At 40.4% G+C, this 23,743-nt stretch overlaps 3 protein-coding genes across 3 annotated transcripts in view; 2 read left to right on the plus strand and 1 right to left on the minus strand.

Moving 5' to 3' along the window:
- LOC145470274 (alpha-glucosidase 2-like) overlaps window positions 1-11,050 on the plus strand; it is a 14,129-nt gene extending 3,079 nt beyond the window's left edge. The window contains exons 2-5 of the mRNA XM_081454106.1: window positions 5,711-7,268; window positions 7,775-8,463; window positions 9,082-9,438; window positions 10,181-11,050. Of these exons, the coding sequence (XP_081310232.1) occupies window positions 5,740-7,268; window positions 7,775-8,463; window positions 9,082-9,438; window positions 10,181-10,467 (2,862 nt within the window). The 5' untranslated portion in view covers window positions 5,711-5,739 and the 3' untranslated portion in view covers window positions 10,468-11,050. The remainder of the gene's footprint in view (window positions 1-5,710; window positions 7,269-7,774; window positions 8,464-9,081; window positions 9,439-10,180) is intronic.
- A 174-nt stretch (window positions 11,051-11,224) lies between these two features.
- On the minus strand, window positions 11,225-20,075 carry LOC145470276 (mirror-image polydactyly gene 1 protein-like). Its single transcript, XM_081454109.1, has 10 exons — window positions 19,771-20,075; window positions 18,640-18,838; window positions 17,563-17,668; window positions 16,836-16,965; window positions 15,821-15,869; window positions 14,902-15,072; window positions 13,631-13,732; window positions 13,070-13,164; window positions 12,513-12,743; window positions 11,225-12,295 (listed from the first exon to the last, which is right to left on the minus strand). Exons 1-10 carry the CDS (start codon window positions 19,971-19,973, stop codon window positions 12,220-12,222), a joined length of 1,362 nt encoding a protein of 453 aa, XP_081310235.1. The 5' UTR covers window positions 19,974-20,075; the 3' UTR covers window positions 11,225-12,219.
- On the plus strand, window positions 20,007-22,240 carry LOC145470277 (uncharacterized). Its single transcript, XM_081454110.1, has one exon. It carries the CDS (start codon window positions 20,117-20,119, stop codon window positions 21,392-21,394), a length of 1,278 nt encoding a protein of 425 aa, XP_081310236.1. The 5' UTR covers window positions 20,007-20,116; the 3' UTR covers window positions 21,395-22,240.
- The last annotated feature ends 1,503 nt before the right edge of the window (window positions 22,241-23,743 follow it).

A 23,743-nucleotide genomic window follows, 5' to 3' on the forward strand; every position in this document is an offset into this window, starting at 1 on the left:
AAACTGTGACAAGAAATGAGGAATACACACACCTTTGGGAATATTGCTGTTCCTGTGTAATTTCCACAGATCTCTTCATGTTCAGTAGTGTAATCTTTTTCCTTATTTTCATTGTAGATCATAAGGAACATATAAACATATCAAAATAATTGCACATTTGATTAGTAAACAGTTAGCAACTACTTGTACACTTTTTTCCACTGAAAAAAATTCCTGAAATTAAATGATTTAACATGAAACATGTCTGCATGGAATCGCATGGCTCATTCATTGAAACAAAAATCCAGTCCAAGATGATGAATACAACCACTATGATTCCCAGTGCAACCGCATCTCATAGAGAGAAATGGCTATTATCCAGTCAAATTTGCCAACAAAATTTTCAATTGAGTAAAGGCAAATAAATGTCTTTGTCAATTTACTTTTATTAAGTTATTATCAAATCCTCTACGCCTTAAATTCTCTACTGATCCCATCAATAGTTATGAATTAATCATATTATTAATTTTGCTTGGAAAAATTTGGTTTGGAAACCTGATGGCCAAACCAAAACAGTCAATATTGCAGATAACCACTCAAAATTTAGATTCAAAACTCAGCTTTTACCAGTCAAAAACCAACATTTCCTGAGACTGGTTTGCAACATTCTGCAACTTTGATTCATTTACCAAAAAGATTCCCACCCCTTGCATGTTTTCAATAACATTTTAATTACTTAATTTTCATCCAGGTGAGCCAGTTGATGTATTTGTCCCTTAAGAAAGACAACCTTTCCTCACTTGCCCTTAAATGAACCAAAAAGAAACAACTTTTTTTTTCACAGAGTGAGACTGTAATAAAACTGATCAATTAAAATAACATTAATAAGCTATGGCCAGGTTTTCAAAATCTATTTATACCCTTTCTTTGCTGGAAAAAGATATTAAAAGTTGTGGCTGAAGAAATTATAAGATGGTCTATGCTACAAAATATAGAAATAACAAATGAATATTCCAGCCTTTTACTTACTAAAATGTTCTGATGTGTGCACACTTTGGAGCATTGCATGATTTACCTGCATCTGAGTTGACTATGAACTACAGAGTTGTATATTGTATCCTCTCCCAGAATTTATTGTTAATTTCTTCAGTTCTTCTAGAGTGGCTAGCTGAAGGATAAAAACAACATTCATCAGCAAATTTCCACTAGTCACATATTTATTGGCATTTAATTGTCTACTGCTCAAAAGACCAAGACATGAAACTCTAAAACTACTGGTATTGTCCAGAGAGGTCACATAATAGTATTATTATGGGGTCAGCTTTTTAATGATTGATCCATAAGCCTGATACAACAAATATCAAAACATATTTTTACTACAATTGCTACTGATCTCGCTATCTCAGTGGTCAAAATTTGTTGTGGACTCACTCAGCTGTGCTTTGTGAGTCCACAACATTTTGGCCACTGTGATGATGCATATCATTGTCGATAAGAGTACAGACCACACTAAACCACATGCAATTTGTTAAATTCAACCCAGTGAAGTCATTTATCAACATTAATGAACAAATATCATCATAATTTCAACTGTGGCAACAAACAGAGCTTTTTTTCAATAGAATGGTAACTAGAGACAAAAGCAGAAACTTATCCATAGATCAAATTTTCAGAGTCAACAACTCTTTTAATGGTATAATGAATATGATAATTAAGTCAGGTCGTGATGGATTGTCATGCATGGCTGACTGAGTCTTTCCTTCAATGCAAATATCCTTTATATGGACATGAGCTTTCTTTCAAGGGAATTGTTTAAGCTCAGAAATTACCAGAGGCATTGTGCAGAACAATTTATACGTAAATAGAGTTAAGTTCAAGCTTAATTATTAAGTTACGTTTATTTCAAGCACTGATCATGCTAAAATCTATGCTATGACAGACACTTCAATTAAATGCACAAGACTTGACTGAGTGAGGAGAAAAAATTATCTTTGTCAACTTTTGTAAATAAGTATATGTGAATTGAAAATAAAGTTTGGTCTTTCTCAACGAAGAGCTTTGCCGATCAACTGTGATTCAGTCAAGTGCAATTAATCTTCGACCAAATTGTTTTCACTGCCGAGGATCTGTCTTGCCATAAATATACGCAATTCACAGCTCTTTATGTAGCCATTGCTGCGTTTAATTTACTTTTTAAACTCCGTTATTCTCTGAACATTGAAAAAAAATGAACGAAATTCAAAGACTTACCTTTTCCTGGTCCAAAACACAACGAAAATTTCACCAAAGCCACCATAATGAAGCCAAATGAAGAAAAATGCCTGCTTTCCTCACAGCTGACTTCGTTGACCTTTATTCCCTTTATTCTGATTGGCCAGAAAATGCGGGAAGCCGCTGGCAGCCGCGTTTTCCCGCTGTTTTCGAGTTGTTTAATTGTGCCACCTCCAGGTCAAGTGAAAACTTTTTTTATTAAAAAAATACACATTGGCAAAAAAGCAAGCTTTCATTTTATCGTTAAAACAGAAAAAAAATACGAAAACGCAGGTTATTAGGGCGTTAAAAGCGAAGTCGCAAGATATGGCCATATTTGACCTCGCCTTTGACATGACATGACGTAGGATCACAGTTGTACAAAGCCATGCCGCCTTTGAACGCCTTTGACATAAGAGATCAAAGGTATGCAAAGCCGTGGTGTCTTTGAACGCCTTTGACATAAGAGATCAAAGGTATGCAAAGCCGTGGTGTCTTTGAACGCCTTTAACGCACGTCAAAACTGTAGTAAAAGTTATTGGCAGGGATCAAATGTATGGCAAATCCATAAGATATTTGATTCCCCCTTTTACGTGGGTCAAAGGTGGAGTCAAAGTTAAGATCACATTTGCCTTCCTCTTTGTCATGGATCAAATGTATCGGCAAAGCCATGACATTTTTGACATACATTTAACGCGCGTCAAAGTTTGGATCAAAGCTATGATCATATTTGACTTCGACTTTGATCAGGATCAAATTTAGAGTAATATTGATACGATTAACATTTAGGCTGTGGCTAGGCATCTTTTCTGGCCTTTGTAACAGGAAAAAGACGCTAAAAATAACAGAAGTTCTTCAGCAAATACTGCTACGGATAATTGACAGATCTTTTTTTCCGTTTGATCACTGAATCCTTGTTCGATCAGCTACAACATCACACCACTGTTCACGTGAACAGTTGACCAGCAACAATGTATTGTTACTTAAAAAAAAAATGATTTGAAAATTTAGTAAACATCATCCTATATTACCATGCGAATGAGACTGATTAAAATGAAACGTGTCTTTTGGAAGAAAACGGACCTGTCGTGTCAAAACGTTTACTGAGAACAAAGGTTAAGGATGGTTTTCGTAGACTGACCAATGTCGTTGAAGCGTGCAGACTATCCAACTGTGCTGCGAGTAAGTTCTGCCCACTACGTGTACACGAATTTACTTTACCTGAATTTGCATAATATAGACTTCTCTATGTTGTATACACGTCACAGATCCAAGGCCAAACCGAAACCGTTGAAGACCACTCAAATTCCAGGATAAAATCCACTGAAATTCCAGGATAAATTGTACCTGAACAAGGCTGGTTTGGCCAGCCGAAATACAGTGCACCTTAAAAAATCACCCTACGTTGTGTCGATTTCCACTTTTATATTCTTCATAAAAACTAACCTGATTCAAACAAGGACAAAATTGCCTGAGAGACTCCCAACAAGGAACGGGGAGCTAGTGTCCTCTCTCTCTCCTTTGAGAAAGTAGAGAGAAGACCTGGGAACGAGGTTGCTTTGAACGACTCGAGGAGACTACAACATACGACAATTTTGTCGGTTTTCAGATCTTGTTGTGGAGATGTTGTTTGTATTCTTCAAAGTTATTGACTCATTTACGAAAAACTTCGTTATCCTTTGTGCTCAATTAACTTTTCGATCAACTGATCTTCTTTGCATACGGCGACTAGGCCTGCAGTACGAGCGACGGTCAAGACCAAGCTGTCCTACCGAAACGAAACGATATCAGTCTTTTTCTTCGCAGCTAACAAACATTAGCACAATGCTAAAGTTGCTTTGGCCTATTGTAACACTTACTTAAGAATCCTGGGTTTAATTTTACGAGGAACAACATATTTTCCTCAAAATACACACAACTGTCATCCTACCTGGCGATATTCGACGAACTAAGAGTGAGTTGCAGGACGCGGACGACTTGTTTTTGGCACCAAATTAAAACAAAATGTTTCGTGCTTTTCATTTTTTACAATCTCAGATAGGGTCTTTGGAATTATAAATCCCTTTCCGTGAATATTCAGCGCCGTCTGCAGTGAGAAACGTTGCCCCACTCAGGGGCGGATCCAGGATTTTTCTTAGGAGGGGTGCACCATTAAGGAACTGGTAAGGTAAACAAATTTTAAAAGCGAATACGAAAGAAGAAGGCTTCATCTCTAAGGGGGTGGGGGATGCGCACCCCTTGCACCCTCCCCCTAGATCCGCCCCTGCGACTGCAATGCCTTTCCTGGTTTTAAAACATACATCATATCAGGACAGTACGGTTTCTCCCGCCTTCTGGATCCTTCGAGAATCCTGATTGGTCGATTCAACTTTTTTTAATTCAGACACGCCAGCCGAATGCAAGGCTGTTGCAAGTCTTGCAAGTGATCCAGTTGAAGTAGTCGTATTGTTGACGCCTCAAAACGGTAACCTTGGGCAATGAGACGAGTTTTTCGCTTTCGTTTTTATTTTTTGTACAAAATTCACATGCGACAAACAATTGGAAGCGGTGATAGTGCACTACTGTCGGAGACTGGGGCTAGTGTTATTGGTTGCTTGATTTCAAAAGACTTGCGTTGATGCCAGGAAACCCACGTGGTATATCAAATTAGTTACTAAGTGATTTTGGGTGATTTTGCCAAATAGCAGAGAAAGATATGTGTCAAGGACCGGAAATTTACCTTTAGTCCGTTTGCATGCAATGTAGAGTATAAAAGATGTGTTATGTGATAAGAGTTCAGTTGACCTTGTAAACTAGTCGAGAGGAGTGCCGTACAGCCAGCTGAGTTTTAACCAGCTGAGATTGATTGCGAATGGAGCCTCAGAGCCAGTAAACCTGCCTGTGGACCTGTGAGTACTTTTTTGTCCTGATTTATTTTTCCCCTTGTGAGATACGCTGGGGAATGGTTATTTCTGAAGGCTAGCGTTTCCCACACAACAACATCGTTTTTAATTTCTGCGCTTGTCCGTACGCTGGTCGCAGATCGGCAGCGAACAGAGAATTCTACAGAAACCGCTCGGAGCAGTCTGCGATCGATCGAATCTTCCGAGAGTTTTCAAATTTTACCAGCTGTTCCAGACTCCCCTAAGTTCTCGGCTCCAGACCTTACACTGGGCGCAAAATCCCAGCCGAATATACTCTCCAATAGTACTCCTAAAAGTACCATCGAAAAGAGATCCATCAAAGCCTTTAAGACAAACATATACCCGAGACACGAGAATTATTGTAACCTAAATTTTTCAAGTTTGTCGTTTGCAATCCGTATTTATCTTCTCCATCCTTAACCATCTTTGTTTCTTTATGGTTCACTGTTATTTCGTTGGTGTTTTTCTCTCTTAGTAAACTATTATTTTCAGGTTTCTTTCAGTTTAAAGGTTTATTTTGTACGAGTTCAAAATAGCTCAAAATGCCGTTACTGAGCTCCTTTAATATTTCTTCACAGAACAGTGAAATCTCAGTGCTCTTGCTAAAATGGCTACCTACCGCTATGTTCCTCCGGACGAATTTACCCCAGAGTCGCGAGTAAACTGGATCAGCGTGGGAAGGATTACAAAATGGACTCAAGAGGAAGAAGGGATCGTGGATAAGTTCACTCTCTTTCTTGAAGGTGGTCTCAAGATTTACATCTATTTCCTGTCTCACACCACGTTCCGTGTGCGGTTCAACCCCGATCCGACCGCTCCCTATGTCAAAAGCCGCTCCCCAGCCACGGAGACGGAACGAATTGAGGCGCACGAACTGAAGGTTAAAGAAGAAGGTGGAGTACTGAAGATACGTACCGACAGGATCGAACTGAACATCAACTTGAAGAAGTACGCACTATCCGTTTACCGTGATGGACAGTTGATTCATGCCGACCCAGCCGACTACAACCTGGTTTATGTAAACCGCGATGATGGTGGCGAGGCTGTTGCTCAGTTCAAGATGGCGCCGACTAACGCCCAGTATTTTGGATTTGGAGAGAAGGCCGGGGCCACGCTTAACAAGCGCCGCGTTCCTAAGCAGCATTTTTATGGTCAATACGCCGGTGGGAGCGAGAAGATAGGAGCCGCCATGACATGGTTCAACTTTGATAACTTCGGGTACACCGCACCCGATCTGACACCCGAGGGTGAGGTACAGGGTCCATTGAATCCCAACTCTCCTCTTTACCAGTCTTCGCCGTTTCTTATCGAGCACAATCCGAGTCCCGATGGAGCGTTCGCCGGACCTTCGTACGCTTACGGAATCCTGATCGACAATACTTCGCAGACGTTCGTGAACTTTCGTCAGGGAGATCAGTACTACTTCGGCGCGCTTCACGGAGAGCTTGATTATTACTTCTTCGCTGGCAGGCACGTGGCTGAAGTGCTCAGCGAGTTCGTTCAGCTGACGGGCCGTACTCGACTGAAGCCCAAGTACGTGTTCGGCTACCACCAGGGAGGTTACGGCCCTAACTACAACACCAAGTGGAAACTGCTGGAAGTAGCGCTCAAGTACCGGCAGTGGAAGATTCCAATTGATGGACTCCATGTCGACGTGGATCTGCAGGACAACTACCGCACGTTCACACACAGTAAGAAGAAGTTTCCTGATCCTAAAGAGATGTTTGACGCCCTGCACGACTGGGGATACAAATGCAGCACCAACATCACGCCAATCGTAAGCTGCAATACCGATGAAAACGGCGAGTACAGTCCGTACAAAGCCCTGGACACCGGAAAAGGAAAGGGTATCTTTGTGCTGAACACCAAGGAAGACGGTAGCGGTACTCATGACCCGTACATTGGTAATGTCAACTACGGGCGTGGTCATCTCACCTGGGGACATTATCCTGATCTGGGACGTCATGACGCGCAGAAGTGGTGGGGCGAGCAGTATCGTGATCTGTTGGACTGGGGATTGGACTTCGTCTGGCAAGACATGACCACTCCTGCGATGAAAGCCAGTGTCCATCAGCCGGACTGCCCACTGTTGTCTTTCCCGATGGATTTGATGTTAAGTGATAACGAAGAGACCAGGTTTGTGCCATTTTTAATTCTTGATTTCCACTAAAACTCTAGGGCTTCTTGTGGCGTTTTGAACACGTTCTGTCTGCGCAACAAGATGTCTTGACGAAAAAGGCAAGGCTAAACGAAAGGACTTACCCGGGCAGCTTGTCTCCCGTGACTTAACCCTGTTGTAGTGTACAAGACTATTTTTGTGTGACGGCCTCATATTGATAACGTGCAGATCGTATCTGATGATCAATCGATTTTAATAATAGAACGTTTTTCACTTCAGTGTCAGAATGTAAATGGTTTTGCGTCACTACGAAGGCGGCTTAAAAAGACTCGCGCTAAATTTCATCTAATCACAAGTAAATTTAAAGCCATTTGACTCGTTCGCAAACTTTTCCCGCGCTTAGCGTCAGCAACGTTTTAACTTCAAGTTTTGATTGGTTCATTGGGTTGGGTTCATTACATTGGTTTTAGTCTCACGACACTCAATTGAAAACTGCTCTATACCCTTTCTTACTTGTTATTAGGTATGCTACAGTGAGCACCCATGCAGACAAAAAGCCATTTGCAAAGATCCGCTGTTTGTACAACTACAATTTGTGCAAAGCTACTTACCAAGGTCTGGAACGCCTCCAACCCACCAAACGCCACTATATCATCGCTCGTGGAGGCTTTGTGGGGGTTCATCGCTACGCTGGTCTGTGGACGGGCGACAGTACGTCTAACTGGGAATTCATTCAGATGAATATCCCCCTGATCCTTGGGATTGGTCTGTCCGCGCAGCCTGTATCCGGCTGCGATATTGGCGGCTTCTGTGCAGCGTGGCAGGGTCAGATCGTGGATTCAGAGATGCTTACCCGTTGGACCATCATGGGAGCCTTCCTGCCGTGGTTCCGCAACCACTATGACAACTACTACAAGCCGTACCAGGAGCCGTACAGGTACCCGGAACCCGTGCCTACTATCTGCCGCAAGTATATCGAGTTGCGGTATCGCCTGATCCAGTACATCTACGATGCCATGTACGAGAACACACAGACCGGCAAACCTATCTGCAGACCTCTCTTCATGGACGAAACCAAACCAGGGGAATTCAACAACGATCCTTATGCGGATGATGATCACTTGTGGGGGTACAATGGCTACACTGCTAACCGACTGGATGATCAGTTCTTCCTGGGAAAAGAGATCCTAGTGGCTCCTATTGTCAACCCAGGTACGCCTTCTGTTTTTAAACGAATGGTTTCACAGCTCAGCGCATTTGCAAGCTGGAATATTGGTTCACTTTATGAAACAATCAATCGAGGCACAGTGGCCTTATGGTTAGTGCGCTCGACTTCGGATCAAGCGGTCCGGGTTTGGGCCCTGGCCGGGGACATTGTGTTGTGTTCTTGGGCAGAACATGCAACTCTCACAGTGCCTCTCTCCACCCAGGTGTACAAATAGGTACCGACGAATTTAAGGCTGGGGGTAACCCTGCGATAGACTAGCATCCCATCCAGGGGGGCGGGGGGGGGGGTAGAAATACTCCTAATCGCTTCACGCTACAGGAACCAGGATAAACTCCGGCCCGATGGACCACTTGCCTCTTTTGCAGACTATACCATGAAACAATCAAAAGCGAGTTGATAATTTTGCGGGAAATTTGAGGGCTTGAATGTACTTCATGTAGGCAAGATAAGATATAGCAAAGGATTGTCTTGAGTATCAATATGCGGGTAAAATAGTATATAGGAAAAGCATCTATTGAACATAAATACTACAAGCAGCGTAAGATATAGAAATGCAGAAAAACTCTCTCCTTACTTGTGGCTGCCTCTTCACACTTTTGTAGGTCAGACAAACCGTGCCGTCTACCTCCCCGCTGGGAGCCAGTGGTATTATTTCACAGACGACAAAAGTCCTCTCCAAGATCCTGTCCAGGGTGGGATGGAGTTCGATTTTTACGCTCCTTGGAATGACCCAACCAGAGACAACTGCGCCATTTACATCCGGGAAGGCGCCATTATCCCCATGCGTGAGATTGAGCAGTATATTGGTGAGCTGCACTCTCATGACAAGATGAACCCCATCACTTTCAGCATCTACCCTGGCCGGAACAACAGTTATAAGATGTTCTTGGACGATGACGGTGTTACGAACAAGGCAGAGACCGCTGGCCAGTACCGTCTGATTGAAATCAGCCATGAAGGTGAGGCTATGTTCACAGCGTCCAACGCACTGCGCGCGCACATTTCCCGCCAAGACTGCCGTTTATAATTAAATCGATCTCAGATCACCCACGGCCAAACAGAGTGAGATCTGAGCGCGAGATTAGTTTGTAGTAACTTCAATTTTCGAAATCTTCTACTTTCAACCCAAAACCTAAGATAGTCGCTGGAAAGGTTAACTTTGTACGCTACACGTGTAAAGAGAATTTTATAATAATTTTTCACGTTACTGCTCTTTTGATAACAATTTCTTACAAACGTCGTGCACATTTTCATTACAAACTTTCGCTTTAAACTTTCACAAACATCAAGGCTGCCGGAAGGAAAGTGCCATCATGACATGTACAAGAGTAAAGTGGAAGAGAGGGGGAGGCGGAGAAGCTTCTATGATTCGGCACACTGTCCGGTGGCACTACTAGTACAGAAGAGAGTTTCAAAGTCTTCTGCTAAGAGCGCACATATTTTAAACAAAGATAACCCTCAAGGACACAGCATAAAGCAAACTACTCAACAAAACATTTTCGAGTTGCTTTTTCCCTCTGTTTCAAAACGAGTCCTGGTACACAACCTTTCATATGGAAATGAGTTTGATTTGCAAGACAATGAACTTGCAAGAAAATCTCATTTCAAAATGAAAGGTTGTACACCAAGACTCGTTTTGAAACCAAGGTAAAAGCAACCCGTAAATGGCCTAATGAGCACTCGTTCTTTCCTGAATACCAGGCATTGCTGGAGGCCAGCGGATTCGCGTCAAACGACTACACGACAAGTACACACCACCGGAGACGTTCTACTATATAAGCCTGCCGGGAACCATCAGTCCAAGCAAGGTGACGGCAGCGGGGAAGGCTCTGCCGCAGAAATTTGGAGACACAGACGAACAGGCAGCAAAAGCTCTGGCTGAGCACAAAGACAAGCCTGGAGCTTTTTACTACAACAATTATCTGAAGACGACCTATATCAAGATTTTCGACACCTACAGTGACTTCACTGTAGAAGCAGTTTTCTGATTCAGCAACACTCCTAATCGTAGAAAACAGCCAGCACTTGGCTTGTGCAGAAGCCTGGTCAGTTAAGACTTTTCGATAACTCTTTGGAAGAAAAACTTTCATTAAACAAAACCGGAGGTGTGTCTTTAGCAGATAAACCGGGTGACTGTAAGCGGACGTGCCTTTCATTTGGTACTGTTTATTATGCTGTATGAGGTGGTTTAAGTCTGTGGATCAAACCCTAGTGTGTGACCATTCAAATGAAAGCTATTGAGCAGTACTTTCATGTGGTACTGTTTATTATGCTGTACAAGGTAGTTCTAACTTTTAAGTCTGTGGATAAAACCCTAGTGTGTGACCATTCAAGAGAAAACTACTGAGCAGTACTTTCATGTGGTACTGTTTATTATGCTGTACAACTTTTCGTAATTGTTGTACTTGCCTCTTCCCAACTTATGGTCGATATTCAACTTGTGCCTTCTTTTGAGAAAATAAAAAAAGCCAGTCAAAACCAAGTAAGTTTGAAGACTTGCATGTCACAAAGCCACGTGCCAACAACTAGCGCGTGCGATGGCTGAACCAGCGCTGGCGAAAATTTGGTAAGTAATAGTAATTGGATCGAGTGAAGTGCAATTCAGGGAGCAATCGCGCGAGTAATTTTAAAATCGGACGAGCGCGAAGCGCGATGCCGATTTGAAATTACGAGCACGATTACTCCCTGAATTGTACGATACGAGGTCCAATTACTAATTAGTCGTATCTATAACAAATTTCGGAATCAATGTCTTTTGAGAACTTCTTTTGAGCGGAAAACTGTAGCGCTTTTCATGAGTTTTAAAACTGTAGGAAACATTGAAAAGGAAGCCATTAAAGCGCGTGTAATTGACGTGCGAATCACGTGGGTATCCAATTACAGGTATCCGATTACAAAAAGTTCAAATTGGACACCTGTAATTAGACAGCCACGTGATCACGCGCCGATTACGTGACAAATAGGCGCGCGGAGAGCCAATCACGATCGAGAATTTTGTAAAAGATACGATTACGTATAAAACTGGAAAGCACTAGTCATTTTACAAGCAGATTCCGAAAATTGAAATACTGTGAAATTGGTCCCTCGAAAATCGTGGAATTAAATTGTCGAAAAAATGACATGTACTAACTAAAGGCTAATCACAGTTTTTAACGTATGGAGTTATAGGGAGGGTAGAACAATCTCGACATCAGATTTCTTATTCTACTATTGCTAATAGAGCGGTCACAGTTACGTGTCGTAAAGCCAAAACCAAAGTTATCACTCTTGCAAATCACAAAGGACACAGGCAGTCCAATGAACCAATCAAAACTCAAACCAAATGTATATAGCTGACGCGAAGCGCGGGAAAACGTGTTTGAGCGAGTCACAACTGGTTTGGTTTTTACTTGTGGTTTGATGAAAAAGTAGTGCGACTTTTTTACTGTGCAGTAAGCCAATTGCGTAACGTTGTAATACAAAACAATTGCTTTGCGACACTCTAGTGAAAACCACTCCTCACGAAGCGACAGAAATTGTTAAACATGCAGCAAATTTACAACAGCAAATAAATTGTGACTATTCTGTAAATAAATTATTCTTGAGTAATGATATTTTGTACATTTTGATCCAAAACTGTTCTCCTCTATAGTATCAGTTCGTTCAAATGGCTGTGTGAAATCCAAGCCTTTCTGTGTAGTTTTTCCTCATATATACAATATATACAGTAGCAAAAGTAACCATCCAGCCACCCCTCCCTTCTAGTTGATAGTGGCCACACTTGTTCCACCAGAGTCTGAAATGCGCTTGCGCAAAACTCCGACTAATCTTTCTAACCTGTAGAAACACAAAAGAGCGGAAATAAATCACTCTGTTAGCAAAGATTAGAGACGAAATCTATCATGTTTAAGACAGCATGATATGACACCGGATTATCTGTGATCAAGATTTGTTTCTCGTGCAACTGTTACCTACAAAAGACCCTCTCCTAAGTCCTATTCTAGTTTGTACTTTTTGCGGTTTTGCCTGACTTTTATCATCATAATTCTCTTACTTGTCAGCTCGTTCCTTTTCTCGCCGTCTGTTTTTTGAAGCTTCTTCCAACTGTTTTGCGAGGCTTGTCCTTTCTTGTGATACAGCCTTTAGTTTCTCGACTACTTCATCATAACTCCTCTGTGCTTGTTGAATGTCCGAATCTCTTGCTCTGAGCCGAGTTTCAAAGCTGTCCATAGTTTGGTTGAACTGATCTCTTAGAGACTGTTCTTGCGACAACGAGCGGTGTAAACTGCGTGGAAATGAAATGATAGTATGCATTAATAAAAAAAAGAGAATCCAAGAGTATAAACAAATGTGTTCTCTTGCGACCAATTCTTCCCTCACGCTTGCCTCCCACCAATGTGGCCCAGTGCCGTATGTGGGTTGAGTTTGCAGTTGGTTCTCGCCTTGCTCTGAGGGTTTATCTTCAGCAACTCAAGTTTTCCTCCCTCCGCATAAACCAACATCTCCAAATTCCAATTCGACCAGGATAGAGGCCCTGCATGAAAACCAGCTAAGACTGATGTGGCTTCCTCTCTAAATATTGAAATTCAAGTTGCATGTTCTATTCTTTACCTATAATAAACTCGAATAGTTTCCATTTCCTCCTCAAGTCTTTTTGATTTCTTCAATGCTAGATCTCTCTCTTGCTGAGCTTGGACTGACTGCGTCTGTTGAGATGAAAACAAAGCTTTTAAATCTCCCTTCTTATCTTGTGTGTGTGTGTGGGGGGGGGGGGGATGAGGATGGGAGAGGGGAGAGTGAGAAGAAGGGGAAGGGGGAAGGGAGGAAAGGGGGAGAAGGCTTGGTAGCCTGATGGCTAGTGCCATGCACTCAGGGGATCAAGTGGTTTAAATTTGAGCTCTGGCTGATGGAAGACACTTAACTCTCACAATACCTTTCTTCACCCAGGTGTATAAATGGCCACAGATGAAATAATGCTCAGGGTAACCCTACAACACTCAAGCATCCAATTAGGGAGAGTAGAAATACTCCAAGTTGATCATGCTACAGAAACTAAACATAAGCCTGATGAGCCACCAGGCTAAAATGCAGAATTTGATATGTTCAAGTCCACTGATCTTTCCAGAGGAATCAAATGCAACTTTGTTCACCAAAAAACCACTCCAACCTTACCTGAATAGCCTTCATCCTTTGTTTATCCACTGCCTTATGCTGGTTTTTCATTAGTTCTATTTCTTTCCGAAGATTGATGACCTCTGCTTCTAATGCTTTGGCCTACATGTAGGTATATGAGGAACAGAAATACACATTGATACACATACAATTGACAATTCTTGCTCTCAATAAGAACTGATTAGACCAAACCTGAATAAGTATTTAACTACTACAGTTCAAAAATGTGAAAATAATACCTACATCAAAACCATGATTACTGTTGACCTCTTACTAACCGGGCCATACTGGGGAATATTGGCCCAAGGTCGTGCAGTGAGTTCTGTACACAAACAACCAAGGGCCAATATTCCTCAGTATGGCATGAGCAAGTATGGTTAGTACCAGTACCGGTGAGTACACTGGAACCTCGATTTAATGAGCCTCTATATGACAAAGTCCTAGGTATAACGAACGATTTTCCTGGCCCCAGTAATGGTAAAGAATATGGAAAAGAACCTCGATACAACAAAACCTTGTTATAGTGAACATATTTTGCCAGTCCCTTGGCCCTTTGTTAAATCGAGATTCCACTGAACTGCGGTTTATTATGGCATGAAACAAAATATACTTGGGAAATGTTACAAACAATGTATGGGAAAATCATGACCAAGAAAGAACCAATTAGAATGCTTGGATTTACCTCAAGACTACCTCGCCATACAGTAAACACCCGCATACAAGAACACATGGATTAAGAACATCAGGCTGAAATTTGGCAAATAAAGCACCACTTTTATAAGAACAATATCAGCCTGGAAAAAAAATAATGTTCTTATAAAATGGGAAGGGTGTCAAAATTACACAAATTACCATAAACACACCTGCTGACCAATGGTATTAGCTAAGTTTTGGGCACCTTTGTTCTCTTCAGAATATCTACAGAACTATACATACACCCTTCTTGTTACTGTTTTGTTACATTACTGATTACAGTAGACCTATTTGAACATTAGGTTTTTAATTATTGTTCCATCAATTTATGTAATTGTCCAAAAACATGATTAAAATTTCTAGCAACATTTTTTATGCTGTACAGCACTGAATTTAAAAAAATTTAAGAACATTTAAGAACATCCTGAGGCTGATTTTTCACTAAGCATCCGATAAATAAGAACACAATCAGTCTGACCTCTGAAATTGTGTGTTCTTATATGCGGGTGTTTACTGTATTTTAAATTTAATTAGTTTGTTGCCTGCCGAATGAAAGAAAATTATCCATTGTAGATTACCTTTTCCACAGCAGCGTCTCTTTCAGCAATAACAGCCTTCAGTTCTTCTGTCACCATTTTCTTTCTGTTTTTCTGCACTGTTCTAATCTTGGTAGCCATCAGGTGACCATTTTTATCAATTGCCTCGGGGCTTTCAGATGCTGTTATTCTACCTAGTAGTGACCTCATGGTCTGTTGGGTAAATTGAAGGTCAGTAAAAGAGTATTCAGTCTGATCTTATCTTAAATCACAGTAGTATATACGTATTTCTAAACATTTTTTCGGCCAAGATATGAGCAACCAGGCCCAGGTTGTTTGAAAGGTGGATAACGCTATCCACTGGATAAACTCCCGGGGGGAGGGGGGCACTGCCATATATGGGCTATATAGGTATGTGCCACCATGAAGGGTATGGTTTTCAAGCAGTTTACTCTAAGATAGGGTATATAAATCAGAGCGTTTGGGTCTAGAACAGGGTATAATTTGTCACAAAACTGACTAGTTTGTTGAAGATTTTATCTAGACTAAGGAAACCAGGAATTGCCACTCAAAAATATAAAAAAATCAAATTGACAAGTTTAAATTTACGCAAATCAGCCTCAACAGTGTCGATTGATGGAGGGATTTGAGGAGTTTACTCTAGTATAGGGTAGCAAAATTCAGCTGAACTAGCTCTGGTAAAGGCTAAGGGTTCCAGGGTCCCAGCGGCACATCCCCACCCAGAAATTCCCAAAGTACCCCCCCCCCCCTGGGGGATAAACTACTATCCAGCAGATTGCGTGGTTTGTTTTGTTAACACTTATCCACTGGATAGCGATTTATCCAGTGGATAGCATTATCCAGCCTTTGAATAACTGGGCCCATGAGTTGTTTAGTAGTATTAGAAGAAGCTTACTCAAGAGATGTTCATAAGTCTTTCTTTTCAAGTGTATGGACATACCGGTTCAGTTTCTTCTTCATCATACACGCTATCAACACCAGAATCAAATCTGTCAATCAAAGACAACAATCTATTAGTCTTAAAATTGTTACCAAATTTTTAAATTTAGTAGACTAGCACTTATTTATTCAGAGGTGTTATTAAAGGTCAGTAGCTGGCCAAAACCACGGGTAAGTTGGTCATCTTCAGTCACCTACTTTCAACTCATTGTACATGTACCTTAACTGCTGATGAGAAGTCTTCCAGTTATCAATAATTATACTGCTGAAGGAAGCTGCAAAGCATCACTGTTTTCAGGTTGCAATTGATGTATAATTTGACAGGTTTAGCCGAGTGTGTTGATCTATAATTCCAAAATTGTAGTCTACTCCTGGAATACCTGCTAGGATATTTTCACTTCTGTCAATAGTTTCTACATGTAGTCTCATACATCTCAGGAAACTATTATGGAATCTGCATCCAAGAAGCAGTGGTTGCTTAGACTATAGATTTCAAAATTTCGGGGGCACATGCTTAGGAAGCTGGGGACATGCTACCATGACCACCTCTATATTTCTCATCAGCTCTCTACTAAGTTTTTAACCCCTTGAGTGCCACACCATTTTCATTGAAAATGGGTGTCTAGTAAAAAAAATTTCAAATGCCAAAAGCTTTTCTTTTAAACTATAGACATGAACACATTTTCTGAAAGGTCATAAAAGCATCTCTTCAATGTGGTGATTTTGCTGAGGCTGGCCTAATTTGATATCCATATGATGTCACAGCAATGGGAAATTAGCAGTCTCTTGAAAACCCACCTATGGCCTCTAGGAAAACCTCTGGTGTTTCTGGAGTTTGACTAATAAAATCTCTTGAAATTTTGACGTACTCAGTTCATCATATAGACACCTGAGATGCAAAAATCTTGACATACTGTGTACATCATATGGGCACTCAACAGGTTGAGTAACTAAAGAAACTTAGAAACACCCAGCTATTAAGAACATATTCAAACAGTCTATTATTCAGTATCTACCCTGTGTGTTCTCTTTCACTTCGCCTTAGTTTGTCCAATAATTCCTCTCGTTCACTGTAAGCCATTTCAAGTCTTGCATTCATAGCAGCATCACGCTCTTTCTGTGCTTGATATATTTTTTCAACAAGAGCTGTAAATGACAAAAGAGCATTTCAAAAACATTAAAAATATCATGATTTATACCTGGATCTTATGCATCCCATAGCACAATGAGGACAGATGATAATACTTGACAAGAGAATTAAATTCTCAATGAATGTTTAATCCTTGATAGGCATTATTTACTAGCTTTCATACTGTTGAACTGCGCTCTCAGGTATCGAAACTAAGAGCCACTCAAAATTACAATGTACCATGGCCCTAAATTAGATCTGAGAGTGTACCTAGATATTAAAAGATCTAGATCTAGTGTATCTATAACTTGGGGAAAACAAAACTCAAAAGGGAACGACTGAATACGGAGGCCCAGGGTGATGTCAAACACAGATCACTTGACTGGTATACACAAGAATGTATGTTATCGAATTAATCTACAATCTTGGTCAGAATAAAAAAAGAAATAAAACCACACCTCCCTGTAAATCTATGATGAACTCGCAACACAACCAAAATGCAGCATTTTTTCCATCATTGAAGAGGGGGGAGGGATTGTCTTAATTTTTCATTCAATTTGACCAAGATTGTCGCTTTTTAGCAGCAAGCTACACTGCTGAATTGCTCTTCGTACCTGCTCCTCGTGCAGCAATTTTTGACTCTGTTTGAGCTAACAGCTCGTCACGACTCATCCTTGATGCCTGGATTTCAGCTTCTGCTTTTGATAACTTCTCTGAAAGCTAACAGGATACAGAATATCAACACTGACACTTTACGGGAATCTATTAAACTACTGATGTAGATGTGCTAAGTGAGGCCTTTCACACCTACTGGTACAAAACGTTTCTGGTACAAAGAGAAATGATGAGGATGATATTGGTGGTGATAATCACGATGCTACTGCTGAGCTGGTGATAATGATAATGATGCTGGCGATGATAATGATAATGATGATGATGACAATGGTAATGATAATAGGGACTTTAAGATATGGTACAGCTTGTACTACAGCAAGTGCTTTTTGAAATACCCAGGATGAAAATATTTTTGCTTGAGGATCATCAAAGATTTAAGATCTTCTGGGAACCTTACAGAAATATATAAATTTTCATTAATTATTCCCAAACACCTATCTTCACTGTTCATGCATGCTTCTTCGTGCCAAGCTTCATACAAGACTCTAAAAGGGTTTATTTTAGACTCCACGTGAAATCCTAACAAAAACATTGAGAACACTTTAGGTCCTCAACAAAGCTGCTATGTGTACTCTTTTCAAGGATATTTGCCAAGATCTTAAAAGGTACACAATGCATATAGAAGCATTGACGTTCAACAAAGTCTTGGCTTTCCTGGGCATTCCAAAACAAGGTATTAACTAATTGATGACGTAATTTGCATATTAATCTTTGCCAAATTCATCAAATCTGCTAATATATTAGGACTTTATCTGATGAGATAATTTGCATAGTTATGGCTGGCAAAAAGTCGCCAAATTGTCAACTCTGCTAAGATATTTTGGTTTTGACAAATTTGACTAAAATTCGCCAAAATTGCCTGATGCATCACCATTCACTCAGTTTGACAAAATTTCATCAAATTTGCCAATTTCATTACCGCGTGCATTTCTGGACTTAAGTGCCTAATGGCTTAGAAAAAAACCTATAATATACATGATATCAAATTACTTTTTGGTAAAACACAAACAAATTACCTGTAGATTTAAACGTTGTGAAAGTGATAATTCTTCTTTGATTGATGAGGTGTCAAAACTGGTCATGTTCATTGGAGAGTATCTGCCAGTCTCGCCATGTTTACTTGTTACTTTTTCTTTGTATAACTCTTCAGTTTTCTCGGCTAATTCTGTTTCCAGTTGCTGTCTTAATGACTTTTCAGAACTGAGGAGTTTATCCCTGAAGACCAATAAATTAATATAAATGAACTTTTTAGCTTTTTATGTCCACGGTGATTGACTATACTTCTAGATACAGTCAAACCTCTCCACAACAGTGACCTTGGGGACAGAGGAAAGTTGCTATTGTAGAGAGGTGGCTGTTATGGGGAGGTAGGGGTGTAATACAGCACCTTTTTTTTTCGGGGTTGCAACATCTTTTGTCAAAAAATGCTTACTTTAGCATACAAAAAATAGAATGTATCAATGGAATAGAAACTTAACAGAAACAGTTATAAAAGAATGGAGCGGAAATTAAGCATTACATTCTTCGGCTGTAATTTATTTGAATTTTATATTCACCACCAGCGAAAATATTTTTTTGCTTCAACATGTTTGCTTTTATCAAACGACAGGTGGTTGGAACAAATTACAGCTGAAATACCGGGTCTTACATATTATACATTCTACGAAAACATGATACAATATCGCGCAACATGATAATTGTAGCGTGTATTGTATTGAACCTTCCGAAACGATCGTATTGTTTTGAAGTGGCCCTACAGAAATACAAACATACACCACTTTCTACCAATGCCTTAGTCTGCAGGAGAGGCGGAAAAACGAAATAACTACGACTGCAGAGTTTGTAACTTTCGTTCTATTTATAAGCAGTCCCAAAACTGCTTAATCTTCATTCGTCAGTCATTGCAAGAGATAAATAGAGACAGATTCGAGACTTGTCTTTGATTAATTTAACGATGGCGTCTTTGCCACTCTCCGTTGCTACCGAAAATTGCGAAGCAATTAAACGTTCGAAACAAACAAACCACAAAAAGTTTGAGCATTTTTGCAGCAAAGATATGAAACTAATTATATCTTGACTCCCGACCAATTGAATAAATGTAAGATTGCATGGAATGAAGGCGTAAATGACTGCCAATTTTCACTTACTTCTCCTCGAGGTCTAAGCGAAGGTTTGCGATCCTCTGCCGAGCTCCCTTCATAGCATTCCTCAAGTTCTGTCTGATTTCCGTCGGATCTTCAAAATCGGGTTTATGCTCCGAGTAACCATTTACCAGGCCTCTATGATTTCTAGAAAAGGAGAGTTCCTCGCCGTTGTCAAGATATTCGTAACCTTCATGGATAGAATCCATTTTCGACGCAAGGAAATTCCAGTTTAGCCGTGATTAGCATAAAGTGGTTTTCTATGTCGACCTTGAGCTTGTGACCAATCAGAATGTAAGAAATTTTTACGGACACCTGATTACACATACATGACCATCAGATAAACCACATCATGGCGGCTATCATGGCGGGCGTCGTCCATATCTCCAGGGTTTCTTTGCGGTCAGTTTCTCGCTTTCGGTTTTCTCCTCCGCTGCTCAAGAACGGCTTATTCTTTCATTCTTATGGAAAGATTTTCAACCAGGCTAAATTTTCCAGCACAACTTTTTCTCAATGTCAGCTGCAAGTCACCCATACTGATCATTCAACATTGAGCGCTAACCACGAACAGGTCAGTACAAGCAACCATCTTGCGCACCCAGAGGATAGAACAGTTTTTGTGGGCAAGCTGAGTCCAAAAGCAACGGAAAAATCACTCGAGGAGTACTTCTCACAGTTTGGTGTAGTAGAACAGGTTGCTTTGATGCCAAGTAAATCGGTGAAAAAAATTTGGCCTCATGCTTTTGTAGAGTTCAGAGATGTCTCCAGCGTCGAGAAGATTCTATCTCAAAACCACAACATCCACACGAGAAGCGTGAGTGTAGAGCGTTTAAATCTATTTGAAAGACCACGTTCAAGGAAGATCTGTGTTCGCAACATTCCGTCAGAGTCGAACGAAGCACTCTTAAAAGAGCATTTCTCACAGTTTGGAGAGGTTGCTGGTGTAGAGTTTGTTCACAACAAACCACAAGTTGAAAAAGAAAGATATTGCTTTGTAGAGTTCACGACTTTAAGTGGAGTAGTAAGGGCTTTGGAGTCACCAAAGCAAACCATTGGTCACAGTGTTGTAGAGGTGAAGAAATTCACTGCAAGACCCAAAAGGGCCTACATCAGAGGTAGAGCTATCATTGAAGTGGTCCCAGAAGGTCTAAAAGTGGAGCACTTAAGAAACTACTTTAAAAAATTTGGAAAATTAGCATTTGTAGATTTGATATTTCACCGTGGTCATAACGAACACAGGAACAGAGACATTGCATTTCTTGGTTTCTTTGATGACGAGGCTGTTGAGACAATAGTGAAGGAGACTGGCTGTCATATTATTAAAGGGAAAGAGGTTTTAGTAAAGAGATCAACTTCTGAAAAGGGAAACAAGGATCGCCAAGTAAAGGTCTTTGTGGATAAGATTCCAGGAGTTGTAACAAGGAGTGATTTGAGATTGTACTTTAAAGCATTTGGGGATTTAATCGACATGAGTATGAGAAGATGGGGAGGCAACAAAAACTTGCAAAGTGCTATGCTAACTTTCAGAGACACTGCTCATATTGATGGAATAATGGCCAGAAGTAAGCATGCTATTGACGGCAAACAGATCACTGTCAGAAGGATTGGCTGGAGTGTAGATGGACACTGAATCAAGGGTGTGTCCCTTTGGAATGGTCCGGATCAGGATCAATGATCTAAGATCAGTCAGATCATGGTGCCTCAAAGGAAGTGATGAATCCACTCTGAGCAAAGGTTCAACAGTTCCTTTGATGCTAGACTGTTCACAGCCTCTCTGTATTTCAACGCACGTGAAAGAAAAAGCGAGTGCAAAGCATGCAGGGATGGGGATGGGAATGTGAGCAAAGCGAGCCAAATGAAGAATAGAAAGACTGTAGACATCTTTGGAAATAAGTGGACTTATTAGGCTCCTCCCCTGTTATTGCGTTGTTGTTAACAGCACTGCCTCTTTCCTCTTTTTTCCAAAGATGTCTACAGCCCCTTTATTTTCCTTGGTCCCTAACCATGTCAAGTCTCCCTTTTGTGCTGGTGTCTGGTTCTCTCGCGATTCTATCTGCGCATTCGATGATCAAATAAAAATAGAAAATTAGAGGGCTGTGAACAGTCTACTTTAGTGCACCATGATTGGAGTGATCTTGCATCATTGATGCTAATCTGGATCATCCCAAAGGAATGCATTTCAAAAGTTGTCTTAGTCTCAATTTTTCTGTCTTTGTTCCTTCATGGGTGCACATTTTCAGCCGTGCCTTTGAAAGAGGGCACTGGCCTGGTTTCTTAAATAGTGGACTGCTGTATTATTGAACCTGCAATATGAAAGAAAACTTTAACCCTCTCTCCTTTTAGATGTGATCAAATTCTAAGGATTAACAGACTCTCCTTTCAAATTGAAGACGAATCTCACTTTCTTTTTTATTGCATTAAATATTCTATTCTAAGATGAATTTTATAGAGAAATAGAAAATATTGTTCTGACTTTTAGACAATTGTTTGTTACAAGCCGACAGTGAACATATATAGACAATAGCCTCCAGTTGGTGCGAAAATATGCTCGGATATTTGTCCGCGGACATTATCTGTTCCAAGAAGTGAACAGTTTTCCAAGAGTGTAGCTCGAGGAAAACTGTGAGCATCGAGGAACAGATAATGTCCAAGGACAAATATCCGAGCATATTTTCGCCCCAAATGGAGGATATTGTGGTTATTATTCTTCAAATCTTTTTCGCAACGCACGCAGTTTTGAAAATTGGGGAATGTTCTCGGATATTCCCCAGCTAAAACTGGGGAATATCCGAGATTGGTCACGACACGTTTAGACCAATCTCGCATGAGCGAAAATATTTGATGGATTATAAGACTTGATATTCAATCAGCAAAATTCATTTCATCTTGCTTTGATCAACACAATATTCCTCTTTCAGATCAAACTGATATAACTTGATTGCTATATACTAACCTTGTATGTTCATGATAGTCATTGTTTTAGTTGGTTTACAAAAGCTTTTGCAACACTATGTATTTATGGTCTGCAAATAAATACATTTTGTAATGGTTTGCTAGTTACACTGGAGATGTTCATTATGTATGATTCGTGTTAACTATAGAAGTGTTTTAGGCATGTTTGCAGGTATGATGAATTTCAACGGGCTAGTAGGCTAGTTAAGATTTTGTAAGTTCTGCAAGAGCCCTTTCAAGGCATCTCTTTCAACTTTTCTTTAGTTTTTTTGTTTATTCACCACTGTACTCTTTCTTTATGATGTAACACACACTGTATCCTGTATCAATGAACGACATGCCCGCTCCTGATGCTGAGTTTGTGTTTATTAAGATTAGTTACAAATTATTGTATAATTGTTTCAGGGTGATAAGAGTTTTAAAGTAGTTGCCCCCCTCTACCAGAACAATGGTTTTAGATTGTGTTTTATTGGGATCAACCATTTTTGGTTGGTTGGATGTTTTGGTGTCTTATTGGCGAAAAACTGTTTGCGATTGGTTTTGTTTGACCAAAGTTTTCAACCAGCCTCAAAACAGGTTGAAACAGTTGAAAAAGCATTTGCGTGATTATGCCGCATGGTTAAAGGTTGCGCAATGACTACTCCCAGGAGTTATCGCATTTCAACCGAAAATGGTTTGAAAAGTGTTCTAATGAGATTCGCCAATCATATCAACCAGTTGCGGTCGAAAAAGTTGATCCAATAGCATTGGGCAGGGGGAGAGGAGGACCTCAAGCTAACATTTGACTTTAATGTTCATTTTAAACAACTGTGAACTGGAGACACCACTATTGCTGGCACCACTGCAAATTGTAATGCTTTTTTGTTGTCATTGTTGGATTGCACATTGCATTTAATATTGCGTCTTGTAACAGTGTCTAACAATTGCACTGCTTCAACATGACTGGTGAGAACATGAACCCACTTTTTCTCCATTCTTTTAAAACTCTGCTGTGATTGATTGAAAATGTTCAGGTGGTCCACATACA

This window comes from Orbicella franksi, chromosome 15, assembly GCF_964199315.1.
Source record: "Orbicella franksi chromosome 15, jaOrbFran1.1, whole genome shotgun sequence".
Classification (NCBI taxonomy): domain Eukaryota; kingdom Metazoa; phylum Cnidaria; class Anthozoa; order Scleractinia; family Merulinidae; genus Orbicella; species Orbicella franksi.

Coding starts and splice junctions, on each gene's coding strand:
- LOC145470276 (XM_081454109.1), bottom strand. CDS start 19,973: ATGGATTCTATCCATGAAGGTTACGAATATCTTGACAACGGCGAGGAA. Junction 15,870..16,835: donor AGTGAAAGAGAACACACAGG/GTAGATACTGAA, acceptor TTTGATTGACAG/ATTTGATTCTGGTGTTGATA. Junction 12,744..13,069: donor ACTATTCGAGTTTATTATAG/GTAAAGAATAGA, acceptor ATTTCCACGCAG/TTTACACCGCTCGTTGTCGC.
- LOC145470277 (XM_081454110.1), top strand. CDS start 20,117: ATGGCGGCTATCATGGCGGGCGTCGTCCATATCTCCAGGGTTTCTTTG.